At 41.9% G+C, this 20,338-nt stretch overlaps 1 protein-coding gene across 1 annotated transcript in view; it reads right to left on the bottom strand.

The window, feature by feature from the left end:
• jmy (junction mediating and regulatory protein, p53 cofactor) overlaps positions 1-20,338 on the bottom strand; it is a 119,753-nt gene that overhangs the window by 89,438 nt on the left and 9,977 nt on the right. Inside the window, exon 2 of the mRNA XM_060835705.1 lies at positions 14,127-14,300. Within this exon, the coding sequence (XP_060691688.1) occupies positions 14,127-14,300 (174 nt within the window). The remainder of the gene's footprint in view (positions 1-14,126; positions 14,301-20,338) is intronic.

Below are 20,338 nucleotides of genomic sequence, written 5' to 3' on the forward strand. Positions count from 1 at the left end.
CTAAATCATTGATACATATTGTAGATAGCTGGGAGTCCAAGTCTCATAAACAGACCCATTCATTCAGAGTCTTTATTTCCTTTGTGCCAACCAGTTCTCTTCCATGTCAGTAGGCTACCTCTAACCCATAGTCTTAATATCTTTCTTTGATTCATTTAAGATAGGTGAAATTTCTATTTTCGTATTGTACCAAGTTATGGAGGGTAAAGTGAACAATTCTAATGATGGTGCACATATATATATGGTTAGATGCTTCCATCAAGATTAAATATGCTATTTAAGCTGCAAACTGTTTGTCTGGTTTAGTTTAGTTTCTGTTAGTGTTATAGACACAAGTGAGGTCAACATCTAGAAAAAGGAGTTTGCAGGTCGGAAATCTTTCCTAGATTGAATTTGAGAAAGGAAATTCTGATCCTCCAGATTGGGACGTGTGGCATTCTTGAGACTGAGGGATCAAGAGCGAAACTCGTGTTGTCATTGTTGTCTATTTGGAAACTGACAACGTTGTTTCAGGTATTGTTACTTTGAACAGCAACTAAACAATATGACGTGGGGGGGGGGAAACAAAGACAGACCTTAGGACATCTATGTAAATGTGGAAGTGAGGAAGGACAAAAGCTATTGCAGAGATCCAAAATGGTTCCAGATAAGTGTAGCCACACCCTGTGGGATGACGGTGCACAACTTTGCAGGAGAGTAGGTTGACTAATCGTGTCAAGAACTGCAAACAGGATGCAGAAATTAGATTAGATTACTTAGTGTGGAAACAGGCCCTTCGGCCCAACAAGTCCACACCGACCCGCCAAAGCGCAACCCACCCATACCCCATTTACCCCTTACCTAACACTACGGGCAATTAAGCATGGCCAATTCACCTGACCCGCACATCTTTAGACTGTGGGAGGAAACCGGAGCACCCGGAGGAAACCCACGCAGACACGGGGAGAACGTGCAAACTCCACACAGTCAGTCGCCTGAGTCGGGAATTGAAACCGGGTCTCAGGCGCTGTGAGGCAGCAGTGCTAACCACTGTGCCACCGTGCCGCCCATAAATGTTGTTTACATTTTGCATGGCCACATTTGAAGATCAATTTTGATTCTGAACAGAGTTATTTTATTTTGTTATTACAACAGGGTTGGGAATCTATATGGAAGAATTCAAATATGGTATTCCAGGAAAGATAGATACAGTTTAGGGAGGCAATAGCACATGTGGAATCGGACTTGTGGAATAGAATCATAGTATGGTTACAGATGTGTTGAAAGCCACAATTGTATCTGCCTCCATCATACACACAGACTTTGATCCTGGAAAACTACTGTCTTTAAACATTTTTTTTTCAAATCACGCCATTGATTCTTTTGTTGTTTACCTTAATTGGTACCTTTTGGTTCTCAGTCTTCCCAACAACGGGAATAGTTTCTCTTTAGCTATTGTCCGTTTCTCAACTTTCTATCAAATTTGTGTCATTAACTCCCTTTTAATCAGCATTTATTTGCAATTAAGCTTGTCAAGGACAAGAGGGAAAAAAATTAAAAGGGACATAAGGGGCAACCTTTTCACATAAACGGTGGTGCATGTACGGAGTGAGCTATCAGTGGAAGTGATTAGATTCCATATAATCTGGAAACAGGCCATTTGGCCCAACAAGTTGACAAAGACCCTCCGAAGAGTAACCCACACAGACTTATTCTCCTACATTTACTACTGACTAATGTACTTAACACTATGGGCAATTGAGCATGGTCAATTCACCTGATCTGCACATCTTTGGATTGTGGTAAAGAACTGGAGCAGCTGGAGGAGCCCACGCAAAAACGGGAGAATGCATAAACTCCACACAGACAGTCGCCCAAGGCGGGAATCAAACCCGGTCCCTGGTGCTGTGAGGCAGCAGTGCTAACCAATGAGCCACCGTGCTGATACAGTTAGAACATTTAAAAGGCATCTGGATAGGAATATGTTAGTAAAGGTTTAGAGGGATATGGGCCAAGTCTTGACAAATGGAACTAAATTAGGTTAGGATGTCTGATCAGCATGGACGAGTTAGACCAAAGGCTCTGCTTCTCTGTGGTACATCTCTATGACTTGCAGCTACTGTTCACGGTTGGCTGTGACCAACTAACAAACCATTTTGTGATAAAATGTTTCACTCAGATAAATAATACCTGCTTTGATTTTAAAATTATAACTTCAGCTAGAAGACTATCCGGGCTGTTGTGGTACAATGGTTGTGTCCCTATCTCTGAGCCAACAGGCCTGGTTCAAGTCCCATCTGCTCTCGAGGCATCACAACATCTTTGAACAGTTTGATTAAAAATACCTCTGCTAGATGAATGAAGTTAAACTATGTTTCATTCTCTATCTAACCAGTGTCAATCTCTATATTACTAGCCCTCAGCCAACAGACAAACAGCCAATGACATTACAAGTAAGCTTACATTTTAATGCTAACTCCCAGCTTGCTTTGAATGTTATGCATGGCATGACCTAAGAATGACTAGTCACAGAAATCTGTAATTTCCTAAAATTACTGACGATTCAAATGCCTTCAATTCTCTCAGATTTCAAATAATTACTTTGGCTTAATTTACCAAGTTCCAATACAGGTACAAGTTTTGCCTTGATATCTATACTGAAAGATGTGTTGCTGGAAAAGCGCAGCAGGTCAGGCAGCATCCAAGGAGCAGGAGAATCGACATTTCGGGCATAAGCCCTTCTTCCGGAAGAAGAGCTTATGCCCGAAACGTCGATTCTCCTGCTCCTTGGATGCTGCCTGACCTGCTGCGCTTTTCCAGCAACACATTTTTCATCCTTGATATCTATACTTGGATAATATCAATGTGCATGGAAACCAAATAGACAAATAAACTGGGGTTTAAACTGTGTCTGCATTGGAGGAATACCACGCGAAGCATACTTACTTCTATAAGAATTGTAACTGCCACTCATCTTATAGTCCTCAGAACGCAACCAATAACCCTATAAATTCAAGCTTGAAATTCCATAGTACTATCTACTAGAAGAATATTGTGTGGTTATACAAACTGCATTACTTTCTTTCAAAACGTAGAGACTTGATGTGCACTCTATCCAAGTTTGTTCAATTGGATTTTAGACAGCTCAGAAGTATAATCTGATATCAAATTTACAATCTTACAAATTATGAAATCATAGCTAACGTTTTGAGTAAATAAATGCTAATTTTAAAAATTGCTCTATCGATCTATCAAAACTCAAATGAAGAATTTTTTACAACTGCATTATTGAAAGGATAAAAGAGTTCTGATCACAAATCTGTAGATGTGCACTATTCTTGGAATCTAAATTGCTTTGCAAAGATTCTAAGATTTGGTGCCATTGCTCACATCAGTGGATGCTGGTATGATAAGAGTGATCCATGATTCCAATAGAGCAAAGTAATCTAATCATAGCTGATAAGCTTATTTGATCACTACACTTAGTTTCACCTCTGTAATCTTTGCACAAGATAACTAGTCGTGCAACTAAAATAATAAATATATTTATCTAATTGTTTATAAGAAATATTAACTTCCAAAACTTCTAAATCATTGCATAAATCACTGAACTATTCAAACATTTATTTAACATTTAGTTTAATACAATAAATCAAAGAATGCATTAAACAGAAAAAAAAATGCTATTTCAATTCAAATGAGAAAAGTTAGGTCCAATAAAATGGAGGTAGAAAAATGGTGGGGCAGAGATTTAAGAGAACTTAATGGAAAAATGGGATTTTGTTTAAACACTGCCTTAATTCCTGGCTACAGTCTGATAGACTAGGCAGATAAGCCTACAGCTCAAGGCCATAGACATGGAACTGCCTGCACAGGACAGCAGTCAATGGAATGAGGCTAAAAAACATAAGATCTGACATTAGGAGGGAGCAGAAATTGCAGTCATTGAGGCATGAGATAATCAGAGCAGTGGGAAGATATTTTCTGATCATGCTGGTTAAAGATTTTATTACACACCTCTAGAGCAGATGAAATTTGAAACCAGACCCTCTGGTCCAGACGTAGGTGTGGTAGGGATGAGAAAGTGTACAAGGTATGAGCGGTTAGGGAAAGAGTTAGGTTTAGAGTAGCTTGACAAAAGGCTCAGCTAGCATGACTTGGATGAGATAATAACTTGCAGTAAACAATGAGGTACTGGAAGCAAGGGTAGTGGGTTAACAAGGTAAAGAAGCATTCATCATGTGAAGCCAGCTAAGGTTAAGAACATTCATTATATAACACCAAATGGCTTAATCTCTACTACTGACACTCACTGATTGTAATGGTCACCCAATCAATATGCATGTTGCCTTATCCAGATGTTCCTCCCTGTAAGCGACTAAATAATTTATTAAGAACTCATGTCTCTGTGCAGATGGGTGATCATTCTGTCCCTCCAGGGCCCAGAATAAAGATGAAGGAGATAAAGCCATGCTGTGGCTCTGAATGTTTGCTTTGACTGACACGGGAATAGGGAAATGGGACTGATAGGGAGACCACACCGCCATGACTGACTGCAGATAATGAATTCAGTAATTTTATTTTGAGGGAGGAGTGCCAAATGCAGAAGTTCTCTTGCTTATTCTGACCCACAATTAGAGTCATAAATGATCTTCAATCTAGCCAGTCACACCTCTTCCAGTAATTGGACATCACAAACCTCAAGAAACCTGGTATGCTAGCAGGTGGCCAAAAATGGAATACAAATCCATATTAAAGGAATTACGAATTAATTTGAACTCAAAGAGCATTGGTCACTTTGTTAACAAAATGTTTCCCACCTACAACAGGGGATTAAAAGTATCCCCCCATACACTTAATAAGAGTGCAGCAACAGTATTTTAGATGACGCTGATTTTTTTTTCACACATTAAATGAGAGTGCTGTTGGCTGAGCCAGCATTTAGTGCCTGTCACTAGTTGCCCTTGAGAAGATGGTGGTGAGCAGTCTTGCTGAATCACTGCAGTCCATGTATTGTAGGTAAACCAACAATGCTGTTAGGGTGGGGTATTTCAGGACTTTGGTCCAGTGACAGTACCTCTGTACTGTGTCCTCAATTACACCCAGAAACTCCTGCCATTATTGCTCTACAGTCTTCCCCGCTAGGCTCTGCTTCTAGTCGACTTCCTCTCTCATGCCCTTGTAATTACCTTTATTTAACTGCAACATCATTACATCCAATTTTGCCTCCAGGCATCTGGCACTATACCTGTAGACAATGATGACATAAAGATCAAAGCCAAAGGCTCAACATTCTCCTCCCTGGCTTCCCAGAGAATCTTAAGATAAATCCCATCCGGCCCAGGGGACTTATCTATTTTTACACTTTCCAGAACTGCTAACACTACTATTTGTGAACCTCAATCCTATCTAGTCTCGTAGCGTGTATCTCAATAATTTTTTTTAGTGAGAATACTGACAAAAAAAATTCATTTAGTGCTTCCCCTATCTCTTCTGAATCTATGCACAACTTCCCACTACTATCCTGATTGGCCCTAATATTACCCCTGTAAAAACGGCATCGCATATTCCGAATTCCTTCACCTCCACCGCATCTGCTCCCAGGAACACCAATTCCACTACCGAACAACCCAAATGGCCTCCTTCTTCCAAGACCGCAATATCCCCCCCACCCCCGACGTGGTTCACAATGCTCTCCACCGCATCTCCTCCATACCTCCACTCCACCCTTGAACCCCACCCCTCCAATCGCCACCAGGACAGAACCCCACTGGTCCTCACCTTCCACCCCACCAACCTCTGGATACATCGTATCATCCTCCGTCATTTCCGCCAATTCCAAACAGACCCCACCACCAAGGAAATATTTTTCCCCCCACCCCTATGAGTGTTCCGGAGAAGCCACTCCCTCCACGACTCCCTCGTTAGGTCCACACTCCCCACCAACCCAACCTCCACTCCCGGCACCTTCCCCTGCAACTGCAAGAAGTGTAAAACTTGCACCCACACCTCCCCCCTCGGCCCCAATGGATCCTTCCATATCCGTCGCAAATTCACCTGCACCTCCACACACATCATTTACTGTATCCGTTGCACCCCATGTGGTCTCCTCTACATTGGGGAGACAGTCCGCCTACTTGCGGAATGTTTCAGGGAACAGCTCTGGGACACCAGCACCAACCAACCCAACCGTCCCATGGCTGAACACTTTAACTCCCCCTCCCATTCCACCAAGGACATGCAGGTCCTTGGCCTCCTCTATCGCCAGCCGCTGACCACACGACGCCTGGAGGAAGAGCGCCTCATTTTCCGCCTAGGAACCTTCCAACTACAGGGGATGAATGTAGATTTCTCCAACTTCTTCATTTCACACCCCCCCATCTCAGTCCCAACCCCCGGATTCAGCACCGCCCTCTTGACCTGCAATCTTCTTCCTGACCTCTCCGCCCCCACCCCCTCTCCGGCCTATCACCCTCACCCTCATCTCCTTCCACTTATCGTATTCCCAGCACCCCTCCCCCAAATTCCCTCCCCCCTACCTTTTATCTCAGTCGGCCTGGCATATCAGCCTCATTCCTGAAGAAGGGCTTATGCCCGAAACGTCGATTCTCCCGCTTCTCGGATGCTGGCTGGTCTGCTGTGTTTTCCAGCACCACGTTTTTCAACTCTGGTCTCCAGCATCTGCAGTCCTCACTTTCTCCTAATATTACTCTAGTCATTCTTTTATTCCAGATGTACCTATAGAGGGCCTTTGTGTTTTCCTTGATCCTATCCACCAATGATTCCTCATGTACCCTCCTGGCTCTTCTGATCGCTTTCTTTAGATTTTTCTTGGTTAACTTGTAACCCTCAAGAGCCCTGAACTTTCACATCTCATCCTAACATAAGCCTTCTTCTTCCTCTTGACAAGAGATTCAATTTCCTTAGAAAACCATGGCTCCCGCACTCGACAACTTCCTCCCTGCCTGACAGGCACATGTGTATCAAGGATTGGCAGTAACTGTTCCTTCAATAAACTCCACATTTCAACTGTGCCCATCCCCTGCAGTTTCCTTCCCCATCCTATGCATTCTAAATCTTGCCTAATCGCTTAATTGCCTTTCTCCCAGCTATAACTCTTGCCCTCCAGTATATTTGACCTTCAGTATATACCTGGCCTTTTCCATCACTAAAGGAAACATAACCGAATTGTGGTCACTATCACCAAAGTGCTCACCTACCTCCAAATCTAACAACTGGACAGGTTCATTACCCAGTACTAAATGCAATGTTGCCTCACCCTTTTTGGCCTAACTACATATTATGCCAGGAAACCCTCCTGCACAAATGGACCCATTGAAAGCGCTTGAACCATAGCATTCGCAGTCAATATTTGGAAAGTTCAAGCCCCCAACTACCCTGTCACTCTGGCTCCTATCGAGAATCATCTTTGCTATCCTATCTTCTCCATCTCTGGAACTGTTCAGAGGCTGATAGAAAACTCCCAACAGGGTGACCTCTCCCTTCCTGTATTTAACCTCAGCCCATATTACCTCAGTAGACGAGTCCTTTCTGCAACCATTATACTGTCCTTGACTAACAAGCCACTGCCACCCGCAACCCACCTTTTGTTTTACCATCTTGTCTGTTCTTACTGAAACATCTAAATCCTGGAACCTGCAACAACCATTCCTGTCCCTGCTCTACCCATGCCTCCAGAATGGCCACAACATCGAAATCCCAGGTACCAACCCATGCTGCAAGTTCACCTACCTCATTCCAGATGCTCCTGCTATTCAAGTAGACACACTTCAAAACAACCTCTTGCTTATCGGTGCCCCCTTGCAACCTTGAAACGTTATTTCGGGCCTCACTACTCTCAAACTTCTGTATACTCAAACTACAATTTGGGTTCTCATTCCCCAGCTGAATTGGCACATTTAAGCATTTCTGAAGATATCCCAAAGCAGACCTGCTGTCTGCCTGAAAATTTTTTGCCTTGACTTTATTCAGTAGTATTGAGTGCATTGCTGGAAAAGCTCAGCTGGTCAGGCAGCATCCGAGGAGCAGGAAAATCGATGTTTCAGGCCAGAGCTCTTCATCAGGAATGAGACTAGGAGCCTCAGGGTGGAGAGATAAATGGGAGGGGGGAATGGGGCTGAGGAGAAGGTAACTCAGACCCCCACCTCCATCTACCTATTACAAGGCATTGCAATTACCCTCATTTCCATCCATTGTTGCAAACGATTGCAATTACCCCCATCTATTGCAACCTATCACCTTTACCACACCACCATCTACCTATTGCAATGTCCCACCTGTCAATCTTCCTTCCCACCTCTCCGCTCCACCCTCTTCTCCAACCCATCACCTTTACCCCCACCTCCATTCACCTATTGTAATTTCCCTCCCCCCACCTTACCCCAGTTCCAACTTTCCAGCTCAGCACCACCCTCATGACCTGTCCCACCTGTCAATTTTTATTCCCACCTATCCGCCCCACCTTCCTCTCCAACCACCTATTGCACGCCTAGCTAACTTCTCCCCAGCCCCAACCCCCCTCTCCCATTTATCTCACCACCCTGGAGGCCCCCAGCCTCACTCCTGATGAAGGGTTCCGGCCCGAAACGTTGATTTTCATGCTCCTCGGATGCTGCCTGACCTGCTGTGCTTTTCCAGCAACATACTCTCAACTCTGATCTCCAGCATTTGCAGACCTCACTGTCTCCTGAAATCAGACTAGAGCAGTTACTTCAGGAGTCTGATGTCATGCATAAAAACGACAAGTCTTGCTCAGTGGACTGGACTTTGAGTGATCAGCACCCGCTGGATATATTAGACTGCTTTCTTGTCACTAGCATTACAAGATCTTCCAAAATAATCCCTGATGGCATTTACCCAGCATATTAACATGTCTGCTACATTCTGTGCAGGTCTCAAAGCATAAAGGAGTATGGGACCTGAACTGGCAGACTGGGGGCAATGATTAATATTGTCATGTCTGCCTGTCAATAGCAAGGGGAGACTGTCATAAAGAACAGGACATCCTCAAGCATCTTAGACATACTGTTCCTAAAACAGTAAGAACAGCTCAGCAATAAGGCAAAATAAATTTTCATAAGTCAAATTAAGATGTTATAAAACACAAGTATAAACAGCTTTGCATCAAATAAAATTGAATTATAAACTACAGTCATTAAATTCATGATATTTTGATCATTTTACTGGTACAAGTGACTGAAGGAAAAAAGTGAGGACTGCAGATGCTGGAGAGTCAGAGTCAAAAGGTGTGGTGCTGGAAAAGCAGGTCAGGCAGCAGCTGAGGGAGTGTCGATGTTTAGCCATAAGCCCTTCATCAGACTCTCCTGCCCTTCTGATGCTGCCTGACCTGCTGTGCTTTTCAGCACCACGTTTTTGACTGACAAGTGACTGAAAGCAAGCCAACGGAAAGTTAAGAAACCACTCAAACAACAGACTGTACAGTGATGCTGAATGATGGCGAGTTTTGTGGCAGTGACTTTGAGATGTACATTTGTATTTAGTCAAAAACTTGCACTAAGCTGGCAGGCAGTAAATTTACTCGACAGACTGCACTAGGCAATGGAAAATTATTCTGTTGGTACAATAAGGATATTTTTGTGAGGGTGAAGCTACAATAAGCTAGAGAACAATCTAGACACACAGAAGCACTTGACACTAATCCATGCCCAAAGTAGATCAGCAAAACTGAATACTAACCCTAACTGCAATTATCATGTATTTGATAATGTCGAACAGGATTATTTATTTTTAAAAATCATCAGCGCAGCACAATAACAGAAGAAACACGAAATGGAGATTTGATCAAGAATTCACTCCAAAACAAATCAGGATTTGGCAGACATTTAGCATTTTTAAAAAACCCATACATAATTGTTTGGACACATAGCTTCCAAAACTGCAAAACAATCCATCTACAAAGATAATCTTCTTCCACCTCCGTAATATGGCTTACCTCCGTATCTACATTAAAAAAAAATCACACAACACCAGGTTATAGTCCACCAGGTTTATTTGGAAGCACTATATGGACAATAGACAATAGGTGCAGGAGTAGGCCATTCTGCCCTTCGAGCCAGCACCACCATTCATTATGATCATGGCTGATCATCCTCAATCAGTATCCTGTTCCTGCCTTATCCCCATAACCCTTGATTCCACTACCCTTAAGAGCTCTATCCAACTCTTTCTTGAAAGTATCCAGAGACTGGGCCTCCACAGCCTTCCATCCACCCACTACTCTCTGGGTGAAGAAGTTTCTCCTCAACTCTGTTCTAAATGGCCTCCCCCTTATTTTTAAACTGTGTCTTCTCTTTCGGGACTCACCCATCAGTGGAAACATGCTTCTTGCCTCCAAAGTGTCCAATCCTTTAGTAATCTTATATGCCTCAGCGTTTGGAATGCTGCTCCTTCATCAGGTAGTTGTGGAGCAAGACCATAAGACATAGAATTTATAGCAAAAGATTACACAGTGTCATGCAACTGAAATGACATATTGAACAAACCTAGATTGTTGTTGTCAAGTCTTTCATCTTTTAAAATGGGTTGCAGGCTTGGGTTCATTAATATGTAAATCCCAGAACTTTGTTCAACTCACCTTTTTGAGATAAATTAAGGTTTTATGAAAAAAAAAGTGACATCTCAGCTTAGGCAGTGCATTAAAGGTGTGAGGTTAGAGTCTGTCTGTACCCCAACCTTGAGTCAGACTCGTTTTATTTCCAATGGGTAATTTACAAAATACTAAATAGATTGACTGCCTGCAGACTGTGCATTTTGTTGAGCAAAATAGAATGCATCTGCAAATACAAATTCACCCCATAGACTTATATGTATGAGCACATGCATGAGTGAGAGAGAGGCAGAGACGGAGAGACAGACAGAGAGGGAGCACGTTAGAGAGTGTGTTTATGTAGGTGCAAGCTTGGTAAAGTGTGTGTGAATAAGTGTAATGGAGCATAAGCCTGTGAGAGAGTGTGCGCGTGAGTGAGAGTGTGGGGGGTGTATGTGGGTGTGTGAGAGATGACAGAAGTGCGTGTTTGTATTTGTGCTTGCAAGAGTGAGAGACAGAGAGAGAGAGAGAGAGAGAGAGAGAGAGACACAGACAGACAGACAGACACATGTAGTGTGACATGAACCCAAGGTCCTGACTGAGGCTAACCTCATGGGTACCAATCTTTGCTATCAGCCTCTGCTCGGCTACTTTGCGATGTTGCATAACCCGAAGTCCGCCTTGGTGGATGGTCACCCAAAGGTCAGAGGCTGAAGTCCTGACCGTTGACGTGCTCCCTGACTGGGAGGGAACAACCCTGTCTGGTGATTGTTGCACAGTGTCCATTCATCCATTATTGTGGCGCCTGCTTGGTCTCGCCAATGTACCATGCCTCGGGGCATCCTTGCCTACAGCATGAGATAGATAGCGCTGGCGGAGTCACATAAGTATCTGCGTCGTACATGGTAGGGGATGGCCCCACATGTCATGGTGGCATTGATGTCAACACTCTGATTCGTCTTGCAATGGTTATCATCATGGCAGGATTGTACAGTGTTGTGGTCTATGTTATCCTGAAGGCTAGGCAGTTTGCTGCGAGCAATAGTCTGTTTAAGGTTTGGCAGTTGTTTAGAGAGAAGTGGAGGCATAGGGAAGGTCTCGGTGATGTGCTCAGCCTCAACAATAACGTGTTGCAGGCCACGAAGAACATGGTGTGGTTTTTTCAGCTCCCAGGAAGTACTAGACAATGAAGGGTACCCTAGTATAGAGTCATAGAGATGTACAGCATGGAAACAGACCCTTTTGAGCAAACCGCCCATGCTGACCAGATATCTCAACCCAAACTAGCCCCACCTGCCAGCAGCCGGCCCATAACCCTCCAAAACCTTCCTATTCATATACCCACCCAAATGTCTTTTAAATGTTGCAATTATATCAGCCACCACCACTTCCTCTGGTAGCTCCTTCTATACACGTTGTAAACCGCGTCTGACTCTGGAGGAGGTCATTACAGTTTCTCGCTGTGGCACGATGGACCTGACGATTGATGAGTTGAGTATTATACCCAGTTCTTATGAGGGAATCCTTGAGCACCTTCACATGTCCGTCACATTTCTCCTCATCTGAACAGATCCTGTGTGTGCATAGGGCCTGTCTGTAGGGGCTAGCTGCTCTAATGTTTAGGGTGGAAGCCCGAAAAGTGTAGCATTATGAGGTTAAAAATAGGTTTATGGTAGAATGAGGTACCTATCCTTGATGGAAATGTACGTATCCAAGAATCAGACAGACAGAAAGAATAGTCCATGATAAGTCTGATGGTGGGATGAGACTCATGAATATCACAGTGTAGTTGTTTCATACGTGTTTAAGCTGTGTCAGTGTTGACACAGATACCACCTGAGGACATCATCCATCATGTATACGGTAGGTACTCATATGACTCAGCCAAAGTTGTCAATCTCATACGCAGCAGGCAAGGATGCCCAGAGACATGGTACATTGGTGAAACCAAGCAGACTCTACAACAACAGATGAATGGACACCGTGCAACAATTACTAGACGGTGGTGTTCCCTCTCAGTTAGGGAACACTTCAACGGTCAGGGATTTTGGCCTGGGATCTTTGGGTGACCATCCTCCAAGGCAACCCCGGGATATGCAACAACGCAAAGTAGCCAAGCAGAAGCTGATAGTCAAGTCTGGTACCCATGAGGTTGGCCTCAATCGGGACCATGGGTTCATGTCACACTACAGGTGACCCCACTACACCATACACACTCTCATGCAGACCTTCTCTCATTCACCCCAACACACACCCCCTCTCACAGGCCTATACTCCATCTCTCTCTCTCTCACACACACACAAGCAAACACTCTCTCGTGCACTCTCACACACACACACACTCACATGCATGTTCGCGTACACACAAATCTATGTGGTCAAGTTATATTTGCATAATTATATTTGCAGATACATTCTATTTTGCTCAACAAAATGTACACTTTGCAGGCAGTCAATTCATGCAGTAATTTGTAAATTTCACATTGGAAATACAACCAGTCTAACTAATGCATTGCCTGAGCTGAGATGTCACTTTTCTTTTTAAATAAAACCTTAAGTTATCTCGAGAAGGTGACTTAAAAGTAGTTCTGGGATTTACATATTAATGAACCAAAACCTGCAACCTATTCTAAAAGACTTAACAACAATCTAGATTTGTTTAATATATCATTTCAGTTGCATGACACTGTACCCTTTTACTATAAACTCTGTGTCTTATGGTCCTGCTCCACAGCTACCTGACGGAGGGGCAGCATTCCTAAAGCTAGTGCCTTAAACATACCTGCTGGACTATAACATGTTGTCGCGTGATTTTTAACTTTTTCCACTCCAGTCCAACACCAGCTCCTCCACATCATGGCTTCTGTATCTACATTATTTCCACCACTATCAGAACCTTATCCATGTCTGTATCACCTCCAAGCACAATTCTTCAAACATTCCACCATTTGGCTTTGCCCTCAATCTCCAATCCTACACGCTATAGCACTAAACCATTATTTCAGACCTCACTTGGCCTACAATGGCTGTATATCTGCAAATAGATGAATCAAAATCCACATCCCAGATCTTTATCTTCTCCCATAAGTTTTCTCACCCTACTTCAAACTTGTATCACCACTCACATTCCCTGGCTCTGGTTATCCACGTACGCATTACTTGCCAGCAAAGCTCAGTCTGCACTCTGTTTTGGAATTCAATACTTAAATTCCTCTGTCCTTCAACCTCAAGTTATACCTTTAAAACTCATCTTCAAAGCCTAATTCTTGTTGCAGTATTCAATTATTTCTTGTACTTCTTCTACAAAAAGGTTAAACATCCTTTCCCTTTCTTCTAATAGAAAAAGTGTTCCAAGGCACTTTTCTTATGATAATTCAATAAATGCAAATAGTAATGAATAGAACACAAAATGGAAATCAGTGAACAACGCCGTGGATTTTATTCAAGACAGGTCAGTGTAAAGCACAACATTAGGTCTTATATGTGGAGTAGGCTATGCCTTTCATTTCACCACACACAATCCCTCCAAGTACTCCCATACATAAATGCCAAGAAATAGAATTAAACTGCAAACTCTTACCTTTATCTGCTGGCGTCGTAGCATAGCCAATTCTCTCATATCTCGAAATGGTTGGAGTAGATATTGGTAGAGTTCTGTAGTTGCTTCAGATAAAGCAATATAGGCATCATCTTCCTCCTGGTAAAGTTCCAGCAATTCTACCATAACCTCTGTGATCTTGTGTTTCTCCAAAAGCTGTGTACAAATCAGGATTTGATCTACTATTAGAATTTCTCACTCAGTCTCAATTCTTTATTATACATGTTAAATTTTGTACATGGACTTTGGCAAACATTCAGGTGATTAATACAGCACATTCGAACATAAATTTCAGTCTAAGAAATGCAAGCAGTGAAACATGTAATGCCTGAAATGTGACACTTCTATTTTGCATAAGCCTGTGCTTTGCATAAAATGCAAAATATTAGGGGTTTCTGTTATGGGTAATTTTAATTTTTACTGGGGAGACCACTGACTCTCTCGGATGCCAGATTCACAAGACAGAATATTTAGGACAGGGCAAAAGTGAGGACTGCAGATGTCAGAAGCCAGAGTTTAGATCAAAATAGTGCTGAAAAAGCACAGCAGGTTAGGCAGCATCCGAGGAGCAGAAAAATCGACATTCCTGATGAAGGACTTTTGCCCGAAATCTCGATCTTTCTGCTCCTCGGTTGCCCCAGAATATTTAGGACAGACAACAGATGTGGTTGAACCAAGCTGTACTACCAGGCTTGACAGAAATGAAGGAGACAAACGAAACAAATAACGGATATGAGAAAGCAAAAATAAAAGATTAAATGTGTGAGACTTGCATCAAAGAGCAAAAGGAATTTTGTCTCACATAAATGAGTAGTTGTGGAACTCATTTCAAGAATAAGAGGTTAAAGCAAAAACAATAGCAAATTCAAGATTTATTGGATGGAGTTGAAGGGATTAAAGGGATTTGGGAACAGGGTAGATAAGTACGATTAGAACCAATGGCTTATGCAGAGGGTAAACATTGCCACGTACTATTTGGAGTTTAATGACCTCCTTCCAAGTTTTAACTACCAAGATTTTTTAAACGTATGAAAAACTTTGCACCAGTTGTAATATCAGTTGCTTCAGTGACCATAATTGAAAGAAGAAAAAACTAGAAAAACTGGGTCCAGAAAGAAGCAAACACCTTTGTGAAGGCCACAAGTTACTAGGCTAAGTTAGCCATCTTTTAAAAAAACCCTTATTGTTATAAAATCGTAAGCAACGTGACCTTTAGCATTCTGCTATCACTAGTCAACTGGTTAATTCAGCTATCCTCCTAGGCCTACTTCGTAATCTGCCATAAACCACAATCTGATGCCAGCAGAGAAATTTAATACTCATTCGTCAATTCCCAAGACAATTACAATATACAATCCTTCAAAATACTAAACATGATGCGTTCCCAGTTCAAGGAGCATTGTTTAATATTATCCTTTATATTCTGTCCTCAATTCATTTTGACTCTTCATAGGCACATCCACCTTACTCTCACATTTTAATGCTTTTGCTATAGGCGCTTCTAGAAGCACCTGATGAAACTGCTTCTAAAAGTTAAAGATCATTAGGTAGTACAATTTAATGTAATTATTTTAAAGAATTAGAATGTAAAACATTTAAAATTATTCATTCTCTTACAGATCTGTCTTAAATTATAGCTCAGCTATCAGTCATGCCTTGCTCCCATCAATTACACTAATATAAAGAGAAGAATTTTAGCAGAATGAAGGAGAACAAGCACTATCATGCAATGACCCAAAAACACTGATCAAACTGGAATATGTCAAACAGAAACACACATACCGAATAGGTTGCCAAAGACCACTGAATCGAGTATCATTAATGTGTTCAAGACGCAAGTAGCTTTGTAGTTCAAAAGGATAGAGGGCTAAGGTGAGAATGGTGAGTTCAGATTAACTAAAGAAATATTACATCTAATGTCAAAGCTTACTAAAACAAATTACCTCTTCATTACTTACAAACTGAAATAAGCACTTTTCCTGTAATACCCTACTTCTTCAGACTCAAGGCAACTTCAAAGTGAAAACTGGGTGAGAAGCTTCCATCATTGACTATGGAGTTGGAATCCAAATGTTGAACAGGCGGTGAATTGACGAAAGCTTATTTTTCTTAAATGGAGGTGGAAAATGCCAGCATTTGTTGCCAATCCTTTATTTTCTTCGAACTGAACAGTTTGCTCAGCCATTTGTTATGAAAACGGTAAACTCTTCTGCTTAATTTTAACCAACAACACAGAAAATATTTATCCCGTGCAGTAATCTGTGAAAATTTGAGGCGCCTAGAACTATCCCAAAAGGTCACACTTTAAAGCAAAAATTAACAACTTTATTTCTTAAAGTATACACAAAATAATTAACAATCTACAACTCCTTTCTCTAACCTTTTACCTTCCTCTTCTATAATGCTAGTCCGATAAAACCCTCAATTGAGATTTACCAAAACTTCAAATTTCAAAACCAACCAGGTTTTGAATCTTCTCTTTGTATCTTCCTTTGTCATCTTTTCTTCTTTTGAGTGATTGTGTTTCACAGGTCACTGATCAATAAAGGTACTTTTCAGAGAGCTATTCTGTGGGCAATCTGTATATGTTTCTGGATTAGTGGTGCTGGAAGAGCACAACAGTTCAGGCAGCATCCGAGGAGCAGTAAAATCGACGTTTCGGGCAAAAGCCCTTCATCAGGAATAAAGGCAGAGGGCCTGAAGGTTGGAAATATAAGCTAGAGGAGGGTGGGGGTGGGGAGAAAGTAGCATAGAGTACAATAGGCGAGTGGGGGAGGAGATGAAGGTGATAGGTTAAGGAGGAGGGTGGAGTGGATAGGTGGAAAAGAACATAGGCAGGTAGGACAAGTCATGGGGACCGTGCTGAGCTTCAGGGCAGAGGAAGTGACCTGGGAGTTGCAGTGGGAGAGGAACTCCCTAAGATTCTTGCAGAGGAGGAAAACTTCTTCAAGGCAGGCATCCTTGCAAGAGGATTCGCAGCAGGGTTAAAATCAACTAGGTAAAAACAATGACTGCAGATGCTGGAAACCAGATTCTGGATTAGTGGTGCTGGAAGAGCACAGCAGTTCAGGCAGCATCCAAGGAACAGCAAAATCAACGTTTCGGGCAAAAGCCCTTCATCAGGAATAAAGGCAGAGAGCCTTTAATCTGTATGTGTTGCTGGCTTGGCAATTCTCCCTCAACTGTTCAATTTTTCCCAGTCTTATACCCCCAAAAAATCAGATTGTGTCATTGGCTTTTAATATTGTCAATACAATTAATATTAAACAGACTTGATTGGAGTTTGGTATTTTTTGGAATATAATTTAAACTGATTGGCCTAATTCAAATTTGCTTAAACTTTCTTAAAGTTATAGTACACCCACATATTCACAAAACCTCCCCCTTTTAAGAAAAAATGAACCAACATAATGAAAAGATGAGTTTCATTTTTTTGTTCTTTAAACACATTATTCTAACACATTTATATACGTTCACCTTAACCTCTTCCCATATACTTGTATATACATATAACATAAAGTGAATACTAATCTCATCTAAACTTTATCCAATCTGAAACAAGGAATTAAGAGGGCTAAAAAGGGTCATGAGATATCATTAAGTGGGCAAGGTTAAGGAAAACCCCAAAGCCTTTAATTCACATATAAGGAACAAGAGAGTAAAGAGGGAAAAGGTTGGCCCACTCAAGGACAAAGGAGGAAAGATATACATGGAGTCAGAGAAAATGGGTGAGGTTTAATGAGTACTTTCCATCGGCATTCACTGAGGAGAGGGATGTGGTGGATGTTGAGGTTAGGGATAGATTTTTGATTATTCTAGGTCAAGTCGGCATAAGGAGGAAGTGTTGTATATTCTAAAAGGCATTAAGTCCCCAGGTCTGGATGGGATCTATCAGAGGTTACTTCGGGCAACAACAGAGGAAATAGCTGGGGTTTTAACAGATATCTTTGCAGCATCCTTGGAAACAGGTGAGGGCCCAAAGGACTGGAGAATTGCTAATGTTGTCCCCTTGTTTAAGAAGAGTAGCAGGGATAATCCAGTTAATTAGAGACCTGTGAGCCTGATGTCAGTGGTAGGGAAGCTACTGGAGAAGATACTAAGGGATAGGATATATACCCACATGAAGGAAAATGGGCTTATCAGTGATAGGCAGAATGGTTTTGTGCAGGGAAGGTCATGTCTTACAAACCTAATAGAATTCTTTGAAGAGTTGACAAAGTTGATTGATGAGGGAGGGGATGTAGATGTCATATACATGGACTTTAGTAAGGAGTTTGATAAGGTAAACAAATGGAGAAAGTGAAGTCGCATGGGTCCAAGCTAGATGGACAGAGAACTGGTTGGGCAACAGGAGACAGAGTAGTATTGGAAGGATGCTTCTCCAAATGGAGACCTGTGACCAGTGGTGTCCCATAGGGATCTGAGCTGGGACCACTGTTGTTTGTGATATATATAAAATGATTTGGAGGAAGGTTAGCAAGTTTGCAGATGACACTAAGATTGGTGGTGCAGCAGATAGCGAAGGGGACTGTCACAGAATACAGCAGAATATAGACAGATTGAAGAGTTGGGTGGAGAAATGGTTGGAGGAGTTCAATCCGGACAAATGTGAGGTGATGCGTTTTGGAAGAGCAATTCAAGGGCAAACTATACAATAACTGGAAAAATAATGGGGAAAATTGATGTACAGAGAGACCTGAGTGTACAGGTCCATTGTTTCCTGAAAGTGGAAATGCACGTCAGTAGAGTGGTTAAGAAGGCATACTGCATGTTTTCCTTTGTTGGATGGAGTATTGAGTATAAGAGTTGGCAGGTCATGTTACAGTTTTATAAACTTTGGTTTGGCCACATTTAGAATACTGCGTACAGTTCTGGTCGCCATATTACCAAAAGGATGTGGATGCTTTGGAGAGGGTGCAGTGGTACTTCACCAGGATGTTGCCTGCTATGGAGGGTGCTAGCTATGAGGAGAGGTTGAGTAGATTAGGATTATTTTCATTAGAAAGGAGGACCTAATGGTTGACGGGGACCTAATTGAGGCCTGCAAGATCATGAGAGGTGTAGACAGGGTGAATAGCAAGAAGCATTTTCTCCAGAGTGGAGGACTCAATTACTAGGGGCCATGAGAGGGAAAAAGTTTAGGGGAGATATGTGGCAGGTTCTTCATGCTGAGGGTAGTCTGGAATGCGTTGCCATTGGAGGTAGTAATAGTGGGAAGGGTAGCGTAAGTTAAGATGTATCTAGACAAATACGTGGATGACAGGGAGCAAAGGGATACAGATCCTTAGAAAACAAGCAGATTTAGATAGAGGATATGGATCGGTACAGGCTTGAAGGGCCTGTTCATGTGCTGTGATGTTCTTTGTTCTTTTGCTCTATAACAGAGAATAATTAACTAACAACTATTTACAACTCCTTTCTCTAACCTTTTACCTTCCCTTTCTACAATGCTCATCAGATAAAACCTCTGATTAAGATTTACCAAAAATTCAAATTTCAAAACAGCCAGGTGTTGAATCTTCTCTTTGTATCTTACTCTATTTTGTTTTCCTCTTCTTAGGGATTATGTTTCACAGGTGACTGATCGATAAAGTCACCTTTAAGAGAGCTATTCTATGGGCAGTCTGCATGTGTTGCTAGCTTGGCAGTTCTTCACCCAACTGTTCAATTTTTCCCAGTCTTATACTCCCAAAACAGTTGGATTGTGTCATTGGCTTTTAATATTATCAATATACAAAATTCAAAACTTGATTGGAGTTTGATTTTTTTTGGGATATAATGTAAACTGATTGGTCTAATTCAAAATTTGCTTTCTTTGTCTCCAGGCAACCAGCTACACCAACTGTTGGACCAAACGATTCCATTATATCGTGTTCAGAACACTTGGTGCCATCAGGTACTTCTGCTAGCTTTTAACTTTCTTAAAGATACAGTAAACCCACACCTTCATAACACATTTCAGAGGACGGTTCAAAGTCAAATCACATTGTTCTGGGTCTGGAGTCTCACACGTAGGTCAGACTGAGCAAGCATGGGTGATTTCCTTTCCTAAAAGATATTACTGGACCAAAAGGGATGATAGCTGTGAAACTATTACTCAGACTTTTTTTTAAAATTCCAGATTTATTAAGTGGCAGAATTTGAGTTCAGTTATCATGTTGGAATCTGAAACCACATCCCATTACCTAGCTTCT

The sequence above is a fragment of the Hemiscyllium ocellatum genome, chromosome 2 (assembly GCF_020745735.1).
Source record: "Hemiscyllium ocellatum isolate sHemOce1 chromosome 2, sHemOce1.pat.X.cur, whole genome shotgun sequence".
Lineage (NCBI taxonomy): Eukaryota > Metazoa > Chordata > Chondrichthyes > Orectolobiformes > Hemiscylliidae > Hemiscyllium > Hemiscyllium ocellatum.